At 36.0% G+C, this 25,465-nt stretch overlaps 1 protein-coding gene across 1 annotated transcript in view; it reads left to right on the top strand.

The window, feature by feature from the left end:
• SLC10A7 (solute carrier family 10 member 7) overlaps positions 1-25,465 on the top strand; it is a 261,224-nt gene that overhangs the window by 65,515 nt on the left and 170,244 nt on the right. The window contains exon 5 of the mRNA XM_059923937.1: positions 10,475-10,513. Within this exon, the coding sequence (XP_059779920.1) occupies positions 10,475-10,513 (39 nt within the window). The remainder of the gene's footprint in view (positions 1-10,474; positions 10,514-25,465) is intronic.

Below are 25,465 nucleotides of genomic sequence, written 5' to 3'. Positions count from 1 at the left end.
TCAAAAAAGCATACCAAGGAGAAAAATCAAAGCAACTATTTTACTTGATTATTTTTGCACCTCAAGAAAATTGATTTTGTCTCCCCTTCCCTCCTCCATGCATATTATAAAAATGTAGATTGGTATGCAAGAACTATTGCATATGATGCACCAAAGCTTTAAAAGTGTTCCAAGGTGTCTGGTTTATCTTACAAGGGTCCGTTTTCACATTAAACAGTTTTTGTTGAACAGTTAAGATGTCCTTTTACTTTTACCATTTCTTAGTAGGATTTTTGGTATGCATTTTAACTGTTATTTAAGAGTCCCCATATGCTTAGAAAGGAATCAGAATGTATGTGCCTTTTTTTTTTTTTAAAGCCTCAGCACAATGTAGGTTATTCCATCAATACCATCAAATGACTGGGAGCTGGAGTTGGAACAATATGTAAAAATACAGCTTGCAAAAGATTTCCTTTATTAGCTGTCATCATCTGCAGAATATATGTTCAAATAAACGTTGTGTAATAACTAAATTTGAGATTAATAGGCCCCTTAAGAAACAGCGAAGTCATTCAGAATTGTCAGTGAAAAATAGGCTGTAAGACTGTAACATGCACATATTGTCCTGCTTACATGCTCTCTCTGGTGTCATTCCCATTTATCACTGTCGGCGGGCTCGGTTCTCATTAAAACACTCTTGCACAAAAGCAACTTAATTTTCTTAAGAGGAGAGGACACCTGATTCAATTTGGCACCCAGAAGCGGTAACGTGAATATATTTTTTCCTTGCCTGAATTGAGATGAATAGTTACAAACAAGAATAGCCATCCCCCCACATTCACCTCAAGATTAGGGATGTTAAATATTTTTTTCCATTGATATCAAGAAATGGACCCATAGAAATAGGTAAGAAATGTTGCTTACTCTCAGAAAAGCAGCTGGATGGCATTTTCTCATAACTTGCATATAGATGAACGTCTCTTCATTCCTGTAGTGTTTTCAAAACAAAGAATGAAAGCGGTCATTAAGATGGTGAATTTTAATGGTATATTAAATAATCTTTCTTTAAATTGGAGAATGCCTTGTAGCAGTTCTGTAGTCTTCATTTAGATGTATTTGTTGAGAAGAAATATTCAGTAATGACTTTAAAACAATATTCTACTTTTTAGCCATTGCTGCTTAAAAAATACAACACAAATAATGGAATCAAATGAACAATGCTCCTTTAATATTGAGCATGGTAAATAAACTCGCATTTAAATTGATGTCTTATATATATACTTTTGTGTCGTATGGTTCAATAATACTTAAAGGTAATATAGAAATGTATAACTCAAATTTTACTTGCTATGAGATTTATACAGTGAAAATAGTGGTAATTAGGTAGTACTAAAATGTCCTAGCAACTAAGGTGCTTGTCAGCCAATTATAATTTTTAAAAACAGGCAGAAAAAGCTTTTCTTAATTCTTTTTTTTTTTTTTTGGCCTTTCTATAGCATTTTGCAAAATACCTTACAAGTAAAAAGAAAATGTTTTGTATTTCCTTATTTAATTGGAGACCAAGGATAGGAATTCAGTCTTTGATGTCTTTATGGTTTTTCTAACTACACCGAAGCTTAGAAAGGGAATAAATATTTAGGCTAGTTCTCCTTCTTGTGACTCAGAGGCAGGGGGTGATATAAATTCACATAGTTGAGGAACTTTTCCAGGTTAGGATAATGCAGCTTTGATCTCCAACAACCGTCACCAATAGTCAATTTTTTTTCTGTTGGTTTTTCATGATGTGTTATGCCATATGCAATGGGAACAAGAGATTATGCTAAATAAAACTTAATAGCCTAGTCAAGTTTATGTCTTGGAAACGCTTTTGATTTATCTAACCTGCCTCATTAGTACTTTATTACTTACTCCTTTGTTTAGGAACATGATTGTATCAGTTAGGCTTCAAGTAATAGGAAATCAGACTAAAAGTAGCTTAAACAAGCAGGGACTTATTTTTCTCATATACCAAGATGCCTGGAGGTGCGGCTGGCTGGCATTTGTTCTGTGGCTTAATGATATGAGAGTGGTTATCTCTGCGTTGCTCTTGGCCTTTCTCTGCTGGATGCAAGGTAGCTTTCGCTGCTCTAGGCAGGAAGAACGGAAGAAGGGCAGTGCCAGAAACTAACTTCCCTAACCCCCAGCCATCAAGCAGAAACCAATTTATATCTCACTGGCCAGGAGCTTGTTGCGTGGCCACCCTAGCTTTTCCTATTTCACGTGTACTTTTTGTGTCTTATTTAAAAATTTTTTTCCTTTTCAGGAGGCATACAGTGAGTCTCATATTTTCTTCTAAGAGTTTTAAAGTTGTGCCTTCCAATTCTAGGTCTCTGATTTATGTCGTATTTTCTTTTCTAGCATATTGTGAAAAACTCAGTTTCTCCTCCTTTCCCAACTGTGTTAGGGTGGAGCTGCTGTCATATACAGCTTTCTCACATTGTCTGTACTTTTTTTATTGTAAACTCCTGTTCACTGGGGGGTAGTTTAATTGGGCATCTGCTTTGTTCCAGATTATTGAAGTGAATCCAAAGAGAAGTTCTGCGTTTGCTTCTTTCCTGGCCTCAGGGGTTCCACCGGTCTTTGATCCGTTTTGTCTTTTCTTTTCTCCGAATTAATCGTTAAGTTTGGGATTCTTGAGTCACCTGGGTGGTGTAAATTCCATTCCGTGCCCACCCTTGATGCCAGGCCCTGTGTTACCTTCGTGACTGTCTGAGGAGCGTTTTCTAGTTGCCCTTGCCTGGTGGGCAGCCCCTTCAGAACCCTGCTCTGCTGGCCGCAGGTGCTTCAGCTCCGGTTCTCACCCTTTGCAGCCAAAGGCAGTGCGTCCTAGTGCTTCTTCCGCATGCGCCAGTATCGCCTGGGAGAGTGCAGCCTCAACCCCCCTGTTTGACCACTCTGTCTTTGACTAACTTCCATATGTCTCCTACCAGGGTTTTTCATTTGTTTTGGCTCAACTGTACATTTAAAATGTTATGTTCTTATTATCTATTGAGTGGTGTGAATTTGAGGATTTATATACATGAAACGCCGTCTTACATACTCCTTTTCCCCACCCTTACCCTCTCTTTGGGCAACATCTCTGACAGATCTCAAGGTTTTTCTGGTCAATTTGTTACAAAAACAGTCATATATTTAGTAATTAAGTTTAACTTTCTGGTATTATATGATTCGGGGCAGTCTAGCTTAAACAAGTTCTCTTCTTTGCCAACCTAGGCCTAATCTGTGTTTTTTGTTTTCTGTTTTTTTTGGGGGGGGGGGGGTTGGGGAGAGAAGGAAGGATTTATTACTTGCAGCAAGTAAGGAGAACACCGGGGCTCTTTTCCCAAAGCAGTGTCTCCCTGAACTGCAAAATTGGGGAAGTTTTAAACTACGGGTACGTGCATATTCATAAGGGGGCTTGAGCAGAGAAGAATTCAGCCTAGAATTGGGGCAAAGATCGACAGAGTCCAAGCTTTAGTTTATTGAAGTCAGGAGAGTCAACCTCATCATTCCATCCTCCACCTGGGTGGGAGCCTTAGTTCCTGGTGTCAGGACTTTACTGAAGCTCAGGTTCTTGGTCTCGTTGCAGAAAGAATTCAGTGAGAGACAAAGTGATAGGTAGGAAGTGGATTTATTTGGAGAGGTCACATACCATGGACAGAATGAGGTCCTTCTCAAAAGGTGAGAGCGGCCCTGGGAGACACACGCTCCACAGAGTGAGGACCAGCTCAGAAGGCAAGAGGCCCTAATCTGTGTTTGTAAAGCGCAGAAAATTGTACTTTTTTCTTAATGAATACATACACATGTACAAATATAATCTTTTTTTAAATAAACAGATAGGTAGAACCAGTGGGGAAGAAGGTATGGTCTGTTTCACTATTTTTTTACTTTCTCACCCTCCTTACTCTGTAGAGTCAGGGATGAGAGTAGGACCACTGGATTAGAGGAAGAGAGTCTGATCTTACTGGTTCTGTTCTAATCTGACCCCTTAGTGCCCTCTGTCATAGCAGGTGTCCACCTTCTATTTCTTTTTCCAGGACAGGTTGGGGAGGGAGTTCTTCAAAGTACACCTGCAGCTTCCAACCCTCAACACAGCCCTTCAGCCTCTCATTGCTGGAGTCTCTTCGCCCTGGAAGGCTGCTATGTAGGGTCTCTCACAATGAATCAAGTTTTATGGCAGTCCTGAAGTATACTTTGCCCAACTGCTTACCTCTGGCCTTGCCCTACCCTAGGCAGCCTCCCCAGCTTTGCTCTTTCTAGTCGGGAAGCAAGTACCTGTCTCTGGTTCATTACACACCCTCCCTGTGCCCCCAGCGCAGTTCTAGGGAAGAGACCGTGATGGTTCCACGAGCGCTCACAGAGTGCGCTCCACTCCTGTGGCAGCCTGGCGAGCACTTTCTCCCTCAGTAAACATCCACCCCCAGTTTGGGAGGCATGGCAGGCACATCAGCTTTCTCCCCTAGAGGAAGAAGAAAAAGTCAAAAACCCCACTACTCCTAGAAATTTCCTTTTATCAATCTCCTCCAGAACGTCTAGGCTTTTCTTATATAGGCTGCATATGAAATGGTCCCTAGCTTAGTTTTCATGTCTTTTTATAAGCTCTGCCTTGATATGTCTGGAATATTACTTTAGACTAGTGGGATACTTGCCACACATTCTCCTTAGCTCGGAGCATTATTAGAAATTCCGAGACAACCATAAATGTTCCATTTTAGCATTTTAGTAAGCATTGCTATATACGTTGGCTGGGGAAACAGGTTATGCAACGGCGAACACCAGACACCACACAGGAAGTTTCATAAATTAATTTGTTAACAGATCATTCACACTCAGTGTAAACAATGGATCTCATTTGTTTTTTTTTTTAGTGGACTGATGAGGGAAAGAAAAAGAGGGTTGTTGGGCCAGCATTATGAAAACTGTAGATATAGTGTTATGAGGAGAAGACTTGGGTAGGGGCCAACAGTGTCATATATTTGGAGTGCAGTCATTTTATAACGGGACCACATGTTTATGTAACTCCAGAGCATGGAACATGGTCAGTGCACAGCAGTTACGGAAGGTGAAAGTTTTGGGCTTACTGTCAGGTAGGACTTCATAACATTCAAGGGCATTCAGCAATGGAAGCACTTGATTTCCTGAGTTAGAGAACACTCTGTCGCCATGCTTTTCAGTATTTTTTTTTTTTTTATTTACCTTTTTATTTCAAATAATTCCAAGTAAGTTATGAAGAAATTAATTTGTTATTGAACTTGCTCAATTTTCCAAAATAATTTAATAAAGCCATGCTGTAATATATAATGAAACATTAGTAAAATACCATACATCAAGTAAAACTGGGCTGATACTAAAAGCAATATATTATCTAAAAATGTACAATACAAAGGAAGCCAATCTACTCAGTATTAAAAAACCACCTCAATATGAACTTTTTTAGTTAGCATTGGTCAAATTATCCATCGAACATGATTACACCAAGGTATGTACTTTGCACATGGGATTCCTGAGTTAATAATGAAAACATTACTGTTCAGGACATTCAGTTAACATAAAAACTATTGATTGATTCATTCATTCATTCTTTGGTTCAGTAATATTCGTTTAGGGTTTACTACAAGTCAGGTGCTGTTCTAGGCAGTAAAGATACAATCTTGTACAAATTAGACAAAATTCTTCTTGTGATGGAACATTCTAGAGGGGGAATGGGTAATTAAGTTGTTTCTGGCAAAAGAGGTAATAAATAAAATGCACTATTTAAAAATCAGAATGGATAAACAACAAGGTCCTACTGTATAGCGCAGGGAACTATATTTAATATCCTCTGATAAACTATAATGAAAAAGAATATGAAAAAGAATATATATATGTATAACTGAATCACTTTGCTCTACAGCAGAAATTAACACAACATTGTAAATCCACTATACTTCCAAAAAATTTTAAAAAATCTTTAAAAAAATAAATAAAAATCAATGGACTCTCTCAGGTATGGCTTCTAGAAGACAGAGGAGAGGAAACTCATATCCTAAGACAGTCTGGTCATATAAACTGAGGGGTCCTCCCTTCAGAACAAATTGTCTTTGGTGGTTCACGTTTGATCTCAGTACATGAAGTTTGTGCACAGCCATGTTTGTTTTAATATAAAAATGAAAGTGCATTTTTGGTTTATTTTCAAAACCAAGTATTCGCACGCTACAGATACTTGTGGAAGGTGTCCTCTGTTCATCCTGTGGCTTGTCGTGCCCCCAGCACACTGATGTATATTCCAGAGGGTTCTCAACCTCTAGCTCGTCATGCAGCCAGCAAGAGATATCACTAACGTGCAAAGTAGGGATTGAAACCTTAATTTTATTTAAAAATAAAATATGTATTCCATTTTTAACACAAAGGCATTTAAAATGCGGACAGTAAATGGCTCAACATATTCCTGCCCAGATATAGACATGCAACACGTTTAAAAGAAGAAGACAAACAGGACAGACAGAAGAAAATGAAAAATAAAAATGACCCCCACCCAATTCCTTTCAAACAAATTTAATGAGAGTTAAGAGGTTTTTTCTGTGATCCCTTTCAGAAAAAAAGTGTTTTTTTATACTTGTCTATGTATATGTGTGTGTGTGTACACATTTACACAATAGGAATGTGATATTATGATTATAATAAGAAATATATATTTGGTCTTTGTCTCAATTCCTGGCACAGAGCTCCTAAAATGATTAGATTTCCTAAGTGAAGAGAGCTGGAAAAGGTGTCTTTTGTTATGCTAAATAGATGACTTTTGGAAAGCCCCTAGCTAACCTGAGTATGGGGCTGGTTGCCAGGGGAACCAACCAGAGATTAGAAGTTTGGACCTCTGGGGAGGGGAGAGGGGCTAGAGACTGAGTTCAGTCACCAATGGCCAATGTTGAAATCAATCATGCTATGTAATGGAGCCTCTATAGAAACCCAAAGGATGGGTTTGGAGAGCTTCTGGGTTGGTGAGCACTGGAGGTGATGAGAGAGGCATGCGATCAGAGGGCATGGCAACTCCACAGCCTTACCCCGTACCTTGCCCTCTGCATCTCTTCCATCTGGCTGTTCCTGAGTTATAGCCTTTTATGATAAAGCAGTAATCTAGTGAGTAAGCTGAATTCTGTGGGCTGCTCTAGCAAATTAATCAAACTGGAGGGGACTGGGTTGTGGAACCTCCGATTTATAGTCAGTTGGTCAGAAGCACAGGTGACAGCCTTGACTTTTGATTGACATCTGAAGTGGGGACAACCTTGTGGTTCTGAACCCTTAACCTGAGGAATCTGATGCTATTTGAGGGTAGATAATGTCAGAAAATGAGTTGAATTGTAGAAAACCCAGCTGGTGGTGGGTGAATTTCATGGTGGTGTGGAGAAACACATACTGAAGGAATTACACACACTGTTTTGAAACTTGCTTCTTTTACTTAAAATATCTTAGCCTGCTTTAATATCAGTATATGCAGATCATCTTTTTAATGGCTACAGAGTTATTCCTTGGTAATTCTAGATTTTATTTAACTAACTCTATTGCTATATAGTGGTGGCAAATTTTAAAACTTTTTTTTATATTACATTAAGCATATGTATATAACTATATAAGAATAGGGAGGTTAAGAGAAGTAAAATACGATGCTGGGAGAGAGATACTTATACTGGGTGAGAGACCAAAGTCTAAATGTCATTTTCACTGCTTGGCTGTGGTGCCAGGTGGCAGATCCAGTCTTCTTTGTCTGCCAATCCTTGGATTCTGCCAAACACATAGAATAATGTAGTTGGAGAAGTAGACTTTGGACATTTCTGGGAAGCCTACTTATTTTAGAAACCCAATTAGCAAACACGGAGGTGTTCAGGATGAGCTTCATCAGATTCCTTCCTTAGAAGACTTGAGTCTCTCGTGGGGCAGGGAGGCGTGTAGATAGGTCATTCAATAGTGTGACAAGTGCCAGGGCAGAAGTATGCCCAGGATGTTGTGACAGCAGGTATGGGGACACTCAGGCCACCCAGAAGTATGGATGTGTGAGTGTTGAGGAGATGACTGAAAGCTTCTTGGAAGGACGAGCTTAAGCTGAGTCACTAAGATAAACGGGAGTTCCCTGGCAGGCAGAAGGGCATTCCAGGCCAAGGCGCAAAGAGGTAAGAAACAGCATGATGAGTGTGGGGAATCACAAGTAGTTTAGTGCTGTCAGAATATACATTTTGAGGCAATAAATGAGATGGATAGACACCTGTTCATGGACGGCCTTGAAGTTCTTGCTGAGGAGCTGGGAATTCCCCCTTAAGTCAAAAGATACGCCTGTCTTTATATATCAATTAAAAGCTCTCTAAATATTTGTCATCATTTTTTGGAACTCTGGAAAACGTAATGGCTTCCTATGCTGCAACGGCAAAATTGAGCCAACTGTTAAGCTTAATTATCTGTTGCTGTTGAGCCCAGGATCCTTGGTTCGGTGTCCGATTTCACATGGTTCTTCAGAGAACCCAGAACCTTAATCAGCCAAGTCACCAATGGTTGCCAGAGCCCACTGCATGGTGAGTGATTTCAAATCCATCACCACTGTCAGGAAAATAGCTAAGAAGTTGGCCTGCAGCATCTTTGGATACCTAAGATATCTCATCACTGTCATCTCCATCATTTTATAAAATGCAAGAACATAGCCAATCCACATAAAATATATTGCTTGGGTTTGTGTTAAAAGAGAACAGGATGGGGTGGGAGTATAGCGATTTGATCTAATGAGTGGTAGTTGATACTTATTTTACTTAGACGTCTGAGTCTTTTTGTTTCTAATGTTCCATGTTTGTTTGTTTTTTTAAATGCTAGGCAAAACTATTAGTGATCTAGTATAAGGCTGGTGAAAGGCACTGGAAAGAAACAAATTTGGAAGAGAGGAGCTCAAACAGGAATACCTCATTTCTTTACTAAAAAGACAGAAATTCGTTCTAAGCACAGAATAGGGTCTAGAAATAAACGTTGTTTGTGGGGAAGGTACATTTTTATCAAAAGGAAGGCAGTGTTGCCTATTGATCTCCCCACAGCTCATTTATTTATACAGTTTTACTTATTTTTCTCTGCACATAAAACTTTTTCCTGAATCATCCATAATCGGATTCTAGGAAGAAGTGTTAAATATGTTGCTACAGTTTACATTTGTCATCTGTGATGTTTTATTTAGCCGAATCTTTTTTTTTTTCTTCACTGCTCCCTGTACAACATGAAATACCATATGCCATTGTCCCTGTCAGGAAGCAAAGGTTTCCCTGGTCTGTGCCCGTGCCTATGTTTATGCCACAGCGGAGCTGTGGTCCAGTGCCATCTTTTATTGATAAGGCCAGCAAAGGAGAAATCTAATGAAATTATCAAAGCTTTGAATTAATTATGAACTTGAATAGGAGAGCTAAGCTCTCTGGAGCCAAGGATCTCATTACCCATGCATTCTCATTGCATTCTCTTCTGGGGCAGAAGGCATTTTCAGCTACAGCTCTTAGCCTGGCTTTGGACTTTATTCAAACTTGCTAAACTGACATCCTCTTCTTACTACAACGTGGCTGCTAATGTCCATGATGATTAATTTAATTCTGCTCTGGATCCACAGGAGATGTCAGTAGGTTTTCTCTGCCCCTCCTTCCGCTTTTTATTATTTTTCTTTCTCTCTTTTTTTTCATCAAATTGGATATTATACGAGTTTTTATCTTTTGGAGGTCATGTGAGAAGCTTTCAGAATTCAGGTGTAGCTTCATGGACTATAGTGATTGAATTAAAGTTAAGGACTATATTATATCTACTATGTATTCCCGGGATATTTAGGTAAGCTCAAAGTCAAGTATTTCTTCTTTGAATTTTGAACACCAAACAGAAGTTTCTCTTGCCTGTTTCTACTTTAGAATTAATCGTGTAGCAATAACTTCCATGGTCTTAACAGCATTGTTCATATTTCTAATGTGTGTTGTATGGGAACTACAGATCTCACTTTGTGGGCGTAGCTCATAGGTCTTATGCTCCCTGATGGAGAGTAGTTAATGTTTGCTTTATAATTCTGGTATTCCTTTTCCAGGTAATGTGAATTTTCTTCCTTTCTTTTCTTTTTGTTTTTTTTCTTTTTTTTCTTTTTTGGTGAATAAATCAACCTCTGATTGTTTTAAGTCTAGTAGCAAAATCAATAACAACAATGTTTCAATTTGCTATTGGGGATGATTCTTCAGTACTGTCATATAGGTTCAAAGCATCTTATGGCAAGCCTTTTCTGCTTGCTTTTGAGACCCATTATTTATGAATTCCTAAGCTGTAGCTCATCTATCTTAGTAAACTACAGGCTACTGGCAATTTTTGTAAGCAGTGACTAACTTTGCTTTACGGAGTCAGTGTTTTAAGGTTTTGAATAGTGGGGGATGGGAGAATGATTGTCTTTGCTTTTCCTTTTCCTATTTACTTTCAGTGAGTTTTTTCCCCCCATTTATTTTCTCTATAGGCAGCTGCAATATTTAATTCAGCCTTCGGAAGTTTTTTGGTAAGTAAACATGGTTTAATTTGTCTTTTATAACTTTTGTTGTGATATTTATATGAAATATTTAGTGAAAATTGGACTTTTTTTTTTTACTATTTGGTTAAATATAAAAGTTCTTGAATCCTGTCATATGCCATTATCCATACCCTAAAGAAAATTAATAAATAAAGGAAATGTTCTCTCATAATATAATTTGGAGGCTTGGGTTTAATATTCCATTTAATGGATTCAAGGAATCAATTAAAACACTATGTGTCTCCTTATAGAGGTATGTCAATATATTGATCATTTAATGAGGTCTTTTAGATTATTATTATTTTGTGTCATGGGACTGAGGATTTTGAAAAGGAAACATGACCCAGCTGGTCAGAAAGGGAATGCTAATTTACTTGTTGACATGTCATTTATTTTGTACATTTCACTGTTAAAGAAGCTACTGTCTTAGATACTTCTGAGAAATCTATGTGAAAAAAAATTTGAAATGAGGAAATAACTAATGAGTAATTTGCAAGAAAATACAATATTTTTTGACATGTGAACTATCAATTGTATATAAAAAGATTAAAAATAGTTCATCTTTCATAAGTAGAACCAATATAATTATAAGGACAATACTATTTTAGCATTTTTTAATCATTATCTTTTAAACAGATGATATAAACAAAGACTTGGTTTGTGTTATGAAAGAATGAGAAGGAAACTGAGTTTTCTGTCAACTGAATATTTTATTTATACCCTCCCTAAAACTTTGCTAAATTGATGAAAACAAATTAGAATATTGTATTTTTAGATATATAACTCATTAACAGATATGTGGTTACAGTGATTTACAAAAAATTGAGAATGAAATCAGCAAGGTGTATAAGCTGGTTCATGAGTCTAGGCAAAATATCAATTACTTCTGTTTAAAATGCTCTTTATGTCACTTATTATTGTATGTATTTAAATGTAGTTGAAGCTTTAAAACATATTGTTACACAGTGTTAATTCTGTACAGTCCTATACAGCTTTTAATGTCCCAATGTTACAGAGTTTTAATGATGTAGCTTCTGCAAAATACATGCTTAGATTCTATCTTATTTTTAAAGAAGTAGTAATATTATTCCCGATGTTGTATTATTATTATTGGGTTTTAGAAGAGAGGTAATAGAGTCCATTTAATGCAAATGATCTCTTGAGCTACTTATTTTAGACTCAGTGATATTTTCTTGTCATTATTTCACATATCCAAGTATTATTTTCTATATGTTGTCACAATTGACAAAATAATGTCTGTAAGATATGTTCTTGCTGGAAGCCGGTTTTTTTACAAGGTTTGGATTTGTATACATCCACTATCGAAACATGGTTTCCTAAGCTGGATCTCCTACTCTTTAAAATGTCTGGTGTAATTGAGAAAATAACTTTGAGGCAATTGTCTGAGTAACTAAAGCAAAATACAGTTCTTTAGTTGGAGGACAAGCTCACTAAGTACAGTTTGAGCTTTGCACTGACTGACTGTATGAACAATAAATGTATCATGTTATTTGTTCTACCAGGCACAATTCTTTGGTAAGATCCAGTGAAGTAAAACTTGTTCTAGGGATTCTTTTGGATTTTTGTTATGCTCTTTCACTTTTAAAACGTTATGCATTCTCACTCCTGAGTCTTTTTCCTCTCTTCACCTTTTTTTCTTACATTAATGAGTCAATCGAAAGTATTTATTGATTTCCTGCACACAGAGGTGGTTTTCTAATAGCTGTAGAGGTGCAAAAAAATACAACATGGTCCCACTCTGCTGTAACACATAGAAAAAGAAATACAATGTAAAAGCTAACAAATCAAACAAAAGATGTTACTAGGTGATGTATGATTGTCAGATATGAACTCTGGGTTGAAAGGTCGGACAGAAACAATTTCGCTGTTGGGCCTTGAAGTAGTCGAGAAGAGGGGAGAGGAAAAAGGCATAAACAGTGGCAGAGAGACAGAAGTGTCTTCCATTTTTTCCCCTTCCCCTTCCTTTCCCTCCTTTTTCTTTCTGAAAGCTGAAAATTACCAGAAGGGGTTGAGAATAAAAATTATGATTGGAGATGTTTTGCTCCAGTGTTATAAGGGAAATAATTCTATTTCTTTTTCTTCCCTCTCCACCATAGTTACAACAAACCTTGGATTATGAACTATGCGCAAGTCTGACCTAAATCAGTTAGACTTAGGCTCAGCTTATTTACCAGAAAAAAAAAAAAAAATAGTGGCTTGGACAAAGGTAAATGTTTATTTCTCTATTATGTAAAATCTGGAAGGAGGCTGTCATGGGAGCTTCCTGGTCTCATTGTGTACAGAGACACCCATCTTTCTCCTCTCCTGCACCATTCACAGCACACAGCTGCCTTCATCAATGTTACCTTATGGTCCAAGATAGCTGCTGGAGCTCCAGCCAAAAAGAAACCTGGATAGCAAGGTCTTTACCTTGGGAAAACACAAAAGAGCTCCCCTAAAAACTAAGTCTGCTTTCTTTAAACAGCATTCCTGGAACTCCAACACCATAGTTGCAGTAATATCTTATTGCAGAACTTAGTCATATGATCCTACCCAGCTACTGGAGAGGCTGGGACATGATTTGGCAATTTGGTAAGAGCTACAAACTGAATTTCTGTAACTAAGGAAGAAGAGAATGTATAAGAGGCAGCTAGTGCTTTGTGCAAAAGAGCAGTGTATAGCATTTGTCAAGAGTTTGAAGAAAGAGATTAAACTTAGTTGAATGATATGAGAAGGCTTCAGGGAGAAGTTGGTGCTTGAGTTGGGCTTGGGAAAAAGGACTTATTTTAGAGGAGGAAAATTCCAAACTATAACCTACATGTTTTATTTTGTTATTCCTGAAGGGTGGTACTTGTTAAGAGTTTTTTTTTGTTTTTTTTTTTTTGGAATTTTCTTTATAAATGAAAAATATTCACCTATCCTTAAAATTTAGGATTATTGGTAGTAGGATGGTGTCTAGAGTCAGACTGGGTTTAAATCCTTACTTGACTGAATACTATTCTAACCACAAAACCTTCCATATATATAAAATGGGGTAATGATAGTACCTAAACTATACAGTTGAGGTAAGGATTAAATGGGATAATCTATAAAAAATGCTTGAATGATGTAGTAGAAATAACTGGTCTAGGTTTTGTGCAAGTTCTACCATGAATTTTTTGTGCATGACCATGGACATTCATAAAATGAAGAAATTGATTATCTGTGACTAAGCCCTGTAATTCTAAGATACACTGATTCAATGATTATTCTCTGGTTATGAGTGACCATTTCTTTTGTATTTACAGCATAGAGTGTGAAAAGGCTATTTATTTTGGATTACATTAAAACTTTGAATGAAAGCCTTTTACGAGAAAAAAATTTTTTTTTTTTAAACTTTGGGTTTATTTATTTATTTTTATGGCTGTGTTGGGTCTTCGTTTCTGTGTGAGGGCTTTCTCTAGTTGCGGCAAGTGGGGGCCATTCTTTTTTTTTTTTTTTTTTTTAAATAAATTTATTTATTTATTTATTTATTTTTGGCTGAGTTGGGTCTTTGTTTCTGTGCGAGGGCTTTCTCTAGTTGCGGCGAGCAGGGGCCATTCTTCATCGCAGTGCGCGGGCCTCTCATTATCGTGGCCTCTCTTGTTGCGGAGCACAGGCTCCAGACGCGCAGGCTCAGTAATTGTGGCTCACGGGCCCAGTTGCTCCGCGGCATGTGGGATCTTCCCAGACCAGGGCTCGAACCCGTATCCTCTGCATTGGCAGGCAGATTCTCAATCACTGCGCCACCAGGGAAGCCCAAGAATTTTTGAAGAAAGAACTATTTGAGCATTCTTGTTGATTTTCAGACATCTGGGTATACCAAATAAACTACTGTACATATTTATAGCTAGTTTAATAATGTCCCAGGTCTAATTAAAACAGTGTTTTTAAGAACTAATTGTCATGGAAAACTATTTTTTAATGTAGCTAGGCTGATAATAACTAATGATAGATGAATTCAATTTACATAAATTTCAGGCCAAGAAAATATTTTAAAATTATGCCACAGAGGATTGCTTTAAGTTAAGAAGTTAATGTTATTATCTCCTCCTCTCATTTAAATTGTTTGGTTTATAATAATTGTGGAGCATAATAAGTGTTTTGAGATTTCCCTCTTGATGAGATTTTAATAAAATTTGATAGTCAACCACCCTGAATAACGAAAATGTTATGAAAATTTATATGTATATCTATTTTTTCTATGTAAAACCATGTATTTCAAGTTCAACCATTTCATATGTTGCTTCCTCATCAAAAGAAAGATTTTTAAAAAATACATTTAGATATTGGCAACTTTTTGAAAAATTCCAATTGAAAAATCATTTCTTTAACTTAAAAAGATTCAACTATGTTGAAAAAAAATTGATCACATTATTTGTTAGACCCTGAGCATTTTTGGTTTGGAGGCTAAATTCAGTGTTTCCATGTCCTCAAGAATTATAAGTTAAAGTTTAAAAGGAAGAAGTAGAATTTTTTCTTTTTAGATTCCTTAGCCTATTTTATTATTTTTGGTAGCTCCTAATCTTAAAGGGAAACCCTAGTGAGTAACAAAGTCGATATGTCAAATTGAGTTTCGAATAACTATGTTATACAGCATTATAGCAATTCATGGCAACATAAATGTAAGGAGTTCTGAAACAGCAGCAAAGAATTCTAAGCAAAGTTAAATCATTTTTGTGAATTGATAACACCTAGTCTAAAGAAGATCTTTAAGAGTCACTGTTTACTTTCTAAATCTCGTCATTTAAAGTATCAAGAAATGGGTTTCTTCTACATAATTCTCCTTTAAAAGTCATTGCCAGAACCAGCAGAAGCTATTCTAAGATGAATAATTTTATTTTTTTTAATGCCAGACCAAGGGTTAAAAGAAACTCCTTACCTAGAGCTGAAGAAGTAGCCAGCACATATTTTTCTTGCCTTACCTAACTGTTCTGTCTTCCTTCTTTGCTTTGGCTGATGCTCCATTACTACCCATCTTTGTAGAAAGATTTAATAGTTAACTGATGCTGAAAGAAAATAGTTGCTGAAAGAAAAGAAGTCTCAAACACAAATGCCATGTTGTAATAACTTGGGATATATGTTTATCACTTTCTTTATTCTTCCTTTCTTGTAAGTACGAAAATGTGCTCAGCCATACTCAGAATGGTTAGAGAGGAAGCACGTTAACTTTGTAACTTGTTTGATTGCAGTGCAACCCTGTTTTTTAAAACTCAGATCAAGAATCTCAAATATTAACGAAGAAGTTTAAGGGTGGTACCATACAAGGCTTAATTGTTAATTTGGGTTTCCTTTCATCTAAATCTAGGATGTCAGTTTTTAATTCAGTTTATGTTTACGGAATACTCATTTTGTGCAATACTGAAAACTATGCCAATTTTTTCCTTAATTTGTTTAAAATCTTAACCAACCTGTATTATTCAGTTGAGATCTTTGTTTCCCCTCAAAAGTTCATGACTTGTTTAAAACACAGGTTTTTATTTTCATTAAGCTTAAACACCAGAACAAACAAACAACTGAATTTTTGAGCAATATTCAGTACTACCTTACAGGATGTTATTTCTTACATTTATCCTTTTATTGCAAAGGACTCAATAAAACCAGGATTTTAAATAACCCATCCTGGGCTTTAAAGTAACTTATGAACTATGTTTGGACAAAAGGAAGCTAGTTTCTACCTTTATAAAACAGAATCCATCATCATTCTATGCCTTTCATTTGTTCATCTCTTTGGGCAGATGGACACCATGAAAGGTGAATTGCTGAGAACAGACTACTTTCTCTTTAAAAAATACTATTGGGTCAATTAGCAGTATGGCACAAAATAGGAAAGTAGCATATACAATTAACACACATATACTGCGTCAATTAGATTCAAGGCACTTTTCCAGATACTGAAGCAAGTGCACAATACATAAATATGTGAAAAAAATAAGTAACAGTAAAAGAATTAAGAGGACAGGAATTGCCTTGAAGGCTGTGTCTTCCAAATTTCAGGCACCTTTATGACTTTCGCCATGTCAACATATTATGTGTATTATTAAGTTAAATAAAACTTACTTTTTAAATTTAAATTTATTTTAGAGTGAAACTCTACATCAGCACGTCAAATAAAAAACCAATCTTGTCATGAAGAGAAGGTAACTGAAGTTAAATCAAATAGGAAAAAGCTATTATTAATTTGTACTCTGCTGCCTACACAAGGCTCTGAGTCCATGCCTACCCTCCTTTTGATAAGAAGTGGAATTAGCATCAGTACCTAACCAAGAACTGTCTCTTCCTTCAATCTGAAGGATTGAAAAGGATTTTTTGTAAAGAGAGTAAGTTTTATTACTAATTCTCTGTCTCTGTGTCATTTGCTTTGACTTTCACTTTGTGCTTCACTGTTCTTAGACTCTGGGAAGCACTGTTCTCTAGGGTCATTTCTCAAATCATTTCAGCAAAGAGGTGAATTAAAACCATTTGGGGAGGTCAAATGAGGAAACCCCCAGAATCAGGGACTCTGGCAACATGAATATGTTCGTGTTTCTTTCATTAGAGTATTTTCTACCTAACGCTTGTCCAGAAAAGCAGGATGCATGTGTGCCAAACATGTTTGTAGACGTAAAAGTATGCAATATTGCTTGATTAAGGAAAACCCCGTGATAGTTGCATCTGAATTCATTTCTCAGACAAATTCTTATCTGAAGTACAGTCACTGTAAATAAAAAAATGGTCTTCGTTACTTCATAAAAATGTATAGAATCCTTACCTACTCCATTATAGCAGCATAATGCTCTATGCCATCTGACAGGACTTGTGTAGCAAGTAAATGCATTAGTCACAGTGACCATTTTTCTTGCAAATTTGTGACATAGATTTAATTATAGGAATGACCAGCAACTTACAAATCTAATTTTGGTGGAGGCTGAGGCAACTTTTTTTTTTTTATTTTAATAATGATGGATTTTTTTAAAAGCAATGATTTCATTACTATTTAAAGAAATCTACTGGTGTAGAACTAGCCAATTGACTGAAGTTATTTTATTACCCTTTAACATATGCCATGTACTTTCATTTTTATTTTTATTAATTTTTAAAATGTCATCATTCCCAAACTGGAAAAGTACTTGCTCCTATACCGATTTAGGTAAAAATAAATAAATATAAATTTGGGGGGCGGGGCACAGGATATTTGTAAAGGACCTCCTAAGAAACACAATCCTAGTAGTTGGTTAAAAGCAAGACTATTTCCTTAATTTGAATCCAACCTAACTACAGAATTGCTTAGTCTATGGCCTTTAGTAGGAGATACCCACTAACTGCTAAATGATGATAATGTGTTAGATAGTTCTCATTTCTCTGTTTCTATTTCTCCAAACTAAAAATTTACCATGATTAACCCAGTTATTAAGCTAATATTTGGGGGATCTGGGGATAATATTGTGGTGAGCCAAACAATTAAGTTTCATGTCTTCATCTGCATTAGTGATTCTTAAGGTGAGAATATCATGTCCCATGGTGGGGGGAAGGGAGGAGGTAATCATTTTCCATTCTCAATATACCTCATTGATTCAGACCGAACTGCCATTCCAAAATAAATCTGGGCATGGGAAAAGAAGCAGAAGGGCATCTGAGCATGCATAAACTGTTTAAACTTGTGGATTCTACCAACCAGAAAGAACCTTCCCTTTAATTACTGGTCTTTAGGATGAAAGCAAAGTTAGACATCTAAACTCCATTATGGACTCAGGTTTTCAAGTAAACTTAGCACTTCTAAAAAACAATGGTCTGTGTTATTGGAAATGGCAGATTGTAGTTTGAAATTAAGAAATCAAACTTTTTTTTTTTAGCTCAATTCATTGTGTGTCATTGTTTGCCCTTATATCAATTTTATTAATGAAACATTTGTGGACTTCCTGCTAGGAAGTAGCCTACTATGTGCTAGGCTTTGGCTAGGTTTTAGAGCTAACTAACTAAATTTTACATATATATATATATATATATATATGAGGTCTTAGCTTCTAAATGATGATTTGCTCTCACGGAGTTTGAGGACCACTTATTCTGACTATATAACTTCAAGTAAAGCAGAAGATTAGCATCTCCAATTATTAAAATAAAACTCTTTCATTTTTATTGCAACTCCAAAGAAAACTGAATTTTAAGTGTATGTGTCTGCCAATATAGATGTTTTTAAAAAGCAGCTTATCAGATACTACATTCAGTTTGTACGTGTATCAAAAACTGACTTAGAAAATTACCTTACGATATATAACTTATTCTGTGGGAACATTGTGTTAAAAATTAACTTTTTTAAAGCTATTTTAATTGTAGTATAGTCAGCCCTCTGTATCCTCAGGTTCCACATCCAAGAATTCAACCAGCTGAGATCAAAAATATTCAGAAAATAAAAAAAAGATTCCAGGAAGTTCCAAAAAGGAAAACTTGAACTTGCTGCAACTATTTACATAGCATTTACCTTGTATCAGGTATTATATGTAATCTAGAGATGATTTAAAGTATATGGGAGGATGTGCATAGGTTATATGCAAATACTACATTATTTTATATAAGGGACTTGAGTGTCTGTGGAGTTTAGCATCTGTGGGGTTCCTAGAACCAATTCCCTGCAGATACTGAGGGACACCTGCATATGTTTAATATCATATGAAATCACCAAATTGTCTTCCAAAGTGGTTGTACCTTTTACCATTTCTATCAGGAATGTTTGAGGAATCTAGTTGCTCCATATCCTGGCCAGCCCTTGGTATTAGCAATATTTTTTATTTGAGCCATTCTAATAGGTGTTTAGCGATGCATCATCATAGCTTTAACTTCTAGTTCCCTAATGGCGAATGATGTTGGACATCTTTTTTTGTGCTTATTTGCCACCTGTGTATCTTCTTGGGGGTGTCTGTTCAAATCTCTTGTCTATTTTTTAATGGGGTTGTTTTCTTATAATTGGATTGTGAATTTCTAAATATGTTTTGAACACCAGTCATTTATCAGATATGTATTTTGCAAGTGTCTTCTCCCAGTCTGTGGCTTGTCTTCTCATTTTCTTAATGGTGTCTTGCGAAGAGCAGAAGTTTTAAATTTTGATTAAATCCATTTTTTTTTCTTTTATGGCTCTTAGTTTTTGTGTCCTCTAAGAAATTCTTGTTTAATCCAAAATCACAAAATTCTTTATGTTTTCTTCTAGATGTTTTATAGTTTTTGTTTTTATATTTAAGTCTGTGATCCATTTTAAATTAATGTTTGTACATGATGCCTTATATGAGTTGGGATTCATTATTTTGCATATAGTTGTAGAAGTTTAAAGTTTTTATGTCTGTCAAATGTATCCATCTTTCCCTTTATGGATTTTTCCAGTCTTTATACTTATAAAGCCTTTCCCTAATCACAGTATCAGATAAAATTTCACATGTATTTTCTTTTAGCTTTATAGACAAAATGCATATATAATATATGTTTAAAAGTAAAGCCTGTCATACAGGAGTTAACAAATACAAATAACAGTTTGAAAGTACTTCACCTGACTAAGGTATCATTGGTTAAAGAAGTCAATTTCTGTTGTTGCTGGCCCTACTGTTGTTTTTTGTTTTCTTTTCATGTAAGTCCATCTTTGTAGTGATACTCTCATACCTACATAGTGACATATATGCTTGTCCCTGAAAATAATTAGATCAGTATTCATGACTGTTAAAAATGGTTTCTCTATCTTAGGATATTACCCATGACATTAATATAATTACCTAAGATAAAATTATTCATTTGAAGTATAAAATGGAGATGTACATAGAATAGTGATTGAAAATTATAGAAACCTCATTTTGATCTCTATCAATTTAATTTGCAAATATTCACACAAACTAACAGTAAAATGTTTCTACTTGGAGGATTGTTGAGTAAGGTGAATAGCTCTCTTAGTTGCAGAGTTTCAAATAATAGAGGACTTTTAAAAAATAAAATATGATTTTAAAAACCCTGATCAATTTGATTTTAACTTTTTAAAAAAATTTTATTTATTTATTTATTTTTGGCTGTGTTGGGTCTTCGTTTCTGTGCGAGGGCTTTCTCTAGTTGTGGCAGGCGGGGGCTACTCTTCATCGCGGTGTGCAGGCCTCTCCCTATCACGGTCTCTCTTGTTGCGGAGCACAGGCTCCAGACGCGCAGGCTCAGTAGTTGTGGCTCACGGGCCTAGTTGCCCCGCGGCATGTGGGATCTTCCCAGACCAGGGCTCGAACCTGTGTCCCCTGCATTGGCAGGCAGATTCTCAACCACTGCGCCACCAGGGAAGCCCTGATTTTAACTTTTATAATTGAACAAACTGTACTGGTCGGGGGAAAGAAATTTTTCATGATGAGAACATGGTATCTTGGAAATTAAAGTCAAAGCATCACAGCTCTCCAGGCTCATGACATGAACATTGATTCGTATTTTACATGTCCATTGGTGGTTGTACTCCGAGTATGCAGTTTGTACATTTTCTTTGTCTTTTGACAGAACCACATACGTGTTTACTTTTCCTGGGTAGCTTTTTCTGTGATGTTTCTAATAAGTAGAGTAATTAAATTAAAAATGTCCACTGTGTTTATAGTTTTACTGTAACAGTGCTTGGTCTAGTGGTCAGTATTTGTGGTTTAGTTTTTCATTATTCAGGCAATTCTCTTAAAAGTAGTTACTTCCTAAAGTGTTCCTACGTTTTCACTTGAAAGCTTATGATATTCTTTTTATCCATTTATTTAAGAAGGATAATGTTTATTAACATTATTGTGCTTTTGGTTATTCTCAAGAACCAAAGTGTTGCATCCTATATTCTTTCTCACCATCCTATATGTTATTGTAAGATAAACTATCTTCACAAACTACTTTTATATGTTACTCCTATGCCTCAATGCCTTCAGTGGCTCTTTATTGCCCACCACCCAGTTGACCATTCTGGAGTCTTCTCAATGCAACCCCATCCCCTCTCTCTCCAGCATCCTTCTTACATTCACATTTTAACTGTTGATTTACTCTTTCCTCCCTTTCCTCCAACACTTGGGGCTCCCACCTCTTTGCTTATACTATCCCCATCCTTTCCATATCCTATCCATCTCTCAAAAGCCTGTCTGCCCCTTCAAGCAAGTTCTCCAGCTTTTCTTTTATGGTTATTTAGCTCTTGGGATGACTTTCCATCTAGACTGCAACTGCTTGATATAGTTAGCTTAAAATTCTGATCTTGTCTCCCACCTCTGGCTCCTCCTGTGATCCTGCTCTTATTATTTTTTTTTAAAATACTTATCTTCTAACATTATATATTTATTATTTTTATTGTCTGTCTCTCCTTATTCCAATAAATTCTCCACGAAGGTGGGTGTTTTTCTTCTGGGTGGTTTGGTTCACTGCACTATCCACAGCACATGTAGTACCTGGCACATGGTCAGCACTCAAAAAATATTTGTTAAATGAATAAGTAGGTTCAGTGAATGTTATTTTAACCTCTCTTCTTCATGTATCTAAGATTGTAAAATATCTTATGTATAATATGCACTTAAAATGCATGCTAATTATATGTTAAATTAGTTTGACAAAAATCCCAATATTACTTTAATTGATTATCCACCAAATTTTTCTTACTTATGTTAAAGTGATTTTTTTTAAAAATTTATTTATTTTTTTATTTATGGCTGTGTTGGGTCTTCGTTTCTGTGCGAGGGCTCTCTCTAGTTGCGGCAAGCGGGGGCCACTCTTCATCGCGGTGCGCGGGCCTCTCACTGTCGCGGCCTCTCTTGTTGCGGAGCACAAGCTCCAGACGCGCAGGCTCAGTAGTTGTGGCTCACGGGCCTAGTTGCTCCGCGGCATATGGAATCTTCCCAGACCAGGGCTCGAACCCGTGTCCCCTGCATTGGCAGGCAGATTCTCAACCGCTGCGCCACTAGGGAAGCCCTGTTAAAGTGATTTTAAATCATAAACTTTTAGTTTCAATAAAACATAAGCTATAAAAGAAAAAACAAATGCTATAGCCATAGAAATTCGTATTGTTTTATATTCACGGTATTGATTTGGAATGAGGATGCAAACTCATTCCCACATCTAAATTTGATATTGGGTGATTTGTAAGATTTTCTTATAATAACTCCCTGTGAGTAGATTAGGGCAGATCGTCTCTATGTAATAGATTACCAACCCATATGCTATTATGATTCAAATAATTTATTTTAAATATCAGAAAGTTTTCCATGAAAAATTACTACAAGTTTGATTACTACATATATATTTATAAAGAGCTGGAGATTTGTAAATAAGGGGCTATAATAAGTGAGTTCATTTTAAAGAATCGTTGCACTGTTGGTATTCAGGAAAAGGATTATATCATTAAAGTTTAACCTTTCACAACTTGTGAAATATATAATTAAATTGACAAATGAGAGCCAAATTTCTAGACAATGCTGAAAAAGAAATTGTACAGTATCCTAGAGAAGAAGTAAAAATGAAAGTAAGTCTGAAAAATAGAAGAACCAATTCAATGGTGTATAAAAACGAGGTCAAATCCACGACTGAGAGGCATTAGAAGTACTTAGGAAATAGAAATGACCAAAAAAAGAAAAAGAAAGAAAGAAAGAAAAGCCAAGGTGATAATGAGGAAGCAGATAGCTTGAACTTGCAATATGATATGACAGCAAATGAAAGCTAATGCAGTTCCTTCTTTAGAAGCATCATGTTACAGCCGTCTGCACTTGAGTTTGGTAGGTTCATGATTCAGAATATTGCTTTGATGTTGGTCTTATTATCTTGTCAGAGGTTAAAATTTGTTAAGTGAGATATAGAAAATAATGAAGATGTGACTTTAGCTAGCAGAGCTTTGGAGAGTGAGAAATACCTCTATATAATGGAGTAAAGAAGAGAGAATTTTAAGATACTAAAGGAAGAGATGTACAGTTAATCAGACATGATTTTTTCACAGAAGAGTTGGTTGCATTTTCTTACGATAACCTAAAAAATACCTTTGTGCCATTTATATTTGTTATAGCAGCCTAATAAGCCATTCAGAATTCCTGATCAGTAACTGCTGAGGTATACAAATTTGGAGCAGGACAGCTTTTCAATCTTTTTCAATAACTAAAGCAATAGGAAAGGTTATTTCTTCTTTACTGCCCCCCACCAAAGTAGACTTACATGTTACTTTTTTTTTCTTCATTTACTTCTACTTCTTTAAACTAAGGAGGAAAAAATGGGTAGAAATAATGGAAAATATTAGAGAAATGTATGTGGTGGCTCCCTGCCTTTTGCCCTTTAATTCATAGATATTTTCCATCAAAGATGGTTGAATCCTGATTCTGTATCATTAAATGTCTCTATAGAATTTGGATCCATATCTCATGTAGTTTCAAGCTACACAACTGTTGAAGTCAAAAGGTTAAATTTCCAACTCTTAAAAAAATTGAATAAAAACTCCCACCATAGCAGACAAGTGGTCTTAAAAAAAGGCTTAAATGTGTAACAGTAGAAAATATCTACATTAGGAAGAATGCTTCCTCTTAGAGTGCTTTTTTTTTTTTTTTTGTATGAAGCTTCAAGATACATTTGAAAAGTAGCATCAAGATCTCCCTAAGGAGCAATCTCAACAATCGTTAGTCTTGAAACGAATCTTCCATTATGTCTGGCTTTTTTCCCCAAATTCTATCAACCTGATGCCACAATCACTAAGGGTTTTCTAGTGACAAAAATATCATAAACTAATGGAAATCTAAAGTAGCATTGTGCATCGCTGTCTTAGATTTCCTAGATGTTGCTAGCCTTTCATTTCTATATGGGAACTATATGTAGTGAGTCACCTAACATATATGTTTTGATATGTGTTATAAAAATACAAACAAACTAGAAGGGGAAGTTTTTCTCCTTTAATAAGAAGTTGGGTGCCATATAGTCTTAAAGGAAGTTTTTCTTTCTCTGCTGGAAATCACTATTGTTGCTTCAAAGATCTGAGACCTCTTTTCTTGGGTTAAGCCTTTTCTTGGCATGATGTCACCCTTAAGCAGAATCATTTCCAGTAACATTACTGTTTTTTTCTTTGTCTATTTGAATCATCCACTTTTAAGATACTGAGCTCCTCATTGCCAGAGCTCTAAGGGACGTATACTTTGTAAATTTACTATGGTCCTGTTTCAGAAACTGATTTTGTGTCTCCAGCTCACAGGGATGGACTCACATTAATCATACTCATAGATAATGATATATCAAGCAGATTGCCAATTTATTAATTGAGAGTGGGAAAGATATTTATGAGAAGCTCTTAGACACTTGGGTTGATGCCTTCTCTCCTCATGGCTAAATTCACACGAGAAGATATTTTAATAAGAAGTTTACTTAAAAAAAAAAAAAAAAAGGAAGTTTACTTGGTGGGACTGGAATTAGAGGAAGGAGAGATAGGGAGATAATTCCCAAGTTTGATTCTATCAGGCTGTTGTAAGTGAATGTGTCTGGCTCCACAACGAGGGTTATGTTGCCCTTGGAAACAGACAGGTCCATCATTTGGATCAGGGATCTTCTTTCCTTGATGGTGCTTAGGTAAGTGTTCTTAAAAATTACTTTAAGGTACTTTCACTGCTTTCATTGCTGACTAGTTTCCCTTTTTATAGACTTACCATACCTTAAAGTGAAATCTTGCTGACATTGAAACCATTCTAATGTTTTAAAGTGATTTTGCATGTCTTTGCTGTAAAGGCATTTCCTTTATTTCCAAGTTCAAAGAGGGAAGAAATACAAATATAAAATCCCATTTTGTATCATCTATGGTTAAACTGACCGATAAGGTAGCTACAAGCTACATGCGGCTATTTAAAATTTAATTAGTTAAAATTAAACAAAATTAAACATTCAGTTCCCCAGTCACACATTTCAGGGATTCAGTAACCACATGTGACTGCTGGTTACTGTAATGAACAGTGCAGGATG

The sequence above is a fragment of the Balaenoptera ricei genome, chromosome 5 (genome assembly GCF_028023285.1).
Source record: "Balaenoptera ricei isolate mBalRic1 chromosome 5, mBalRic1.hap2, whole genome shotgun sequence".
In the NCBI taxonomy this organism is placed as follows: domain Eukaryota; kingdom Metazoa; phylum Chordata; class Mammalia; order Artiodactyla; family Balaenopteridae; genus Balaenoptera; species Balaenoptera ricei.
The sequence above is the reverse complement of the archived record's forward strand: the minus strand, read 5'-3'. Positions and strand labels throughout refer to the sequence as shown.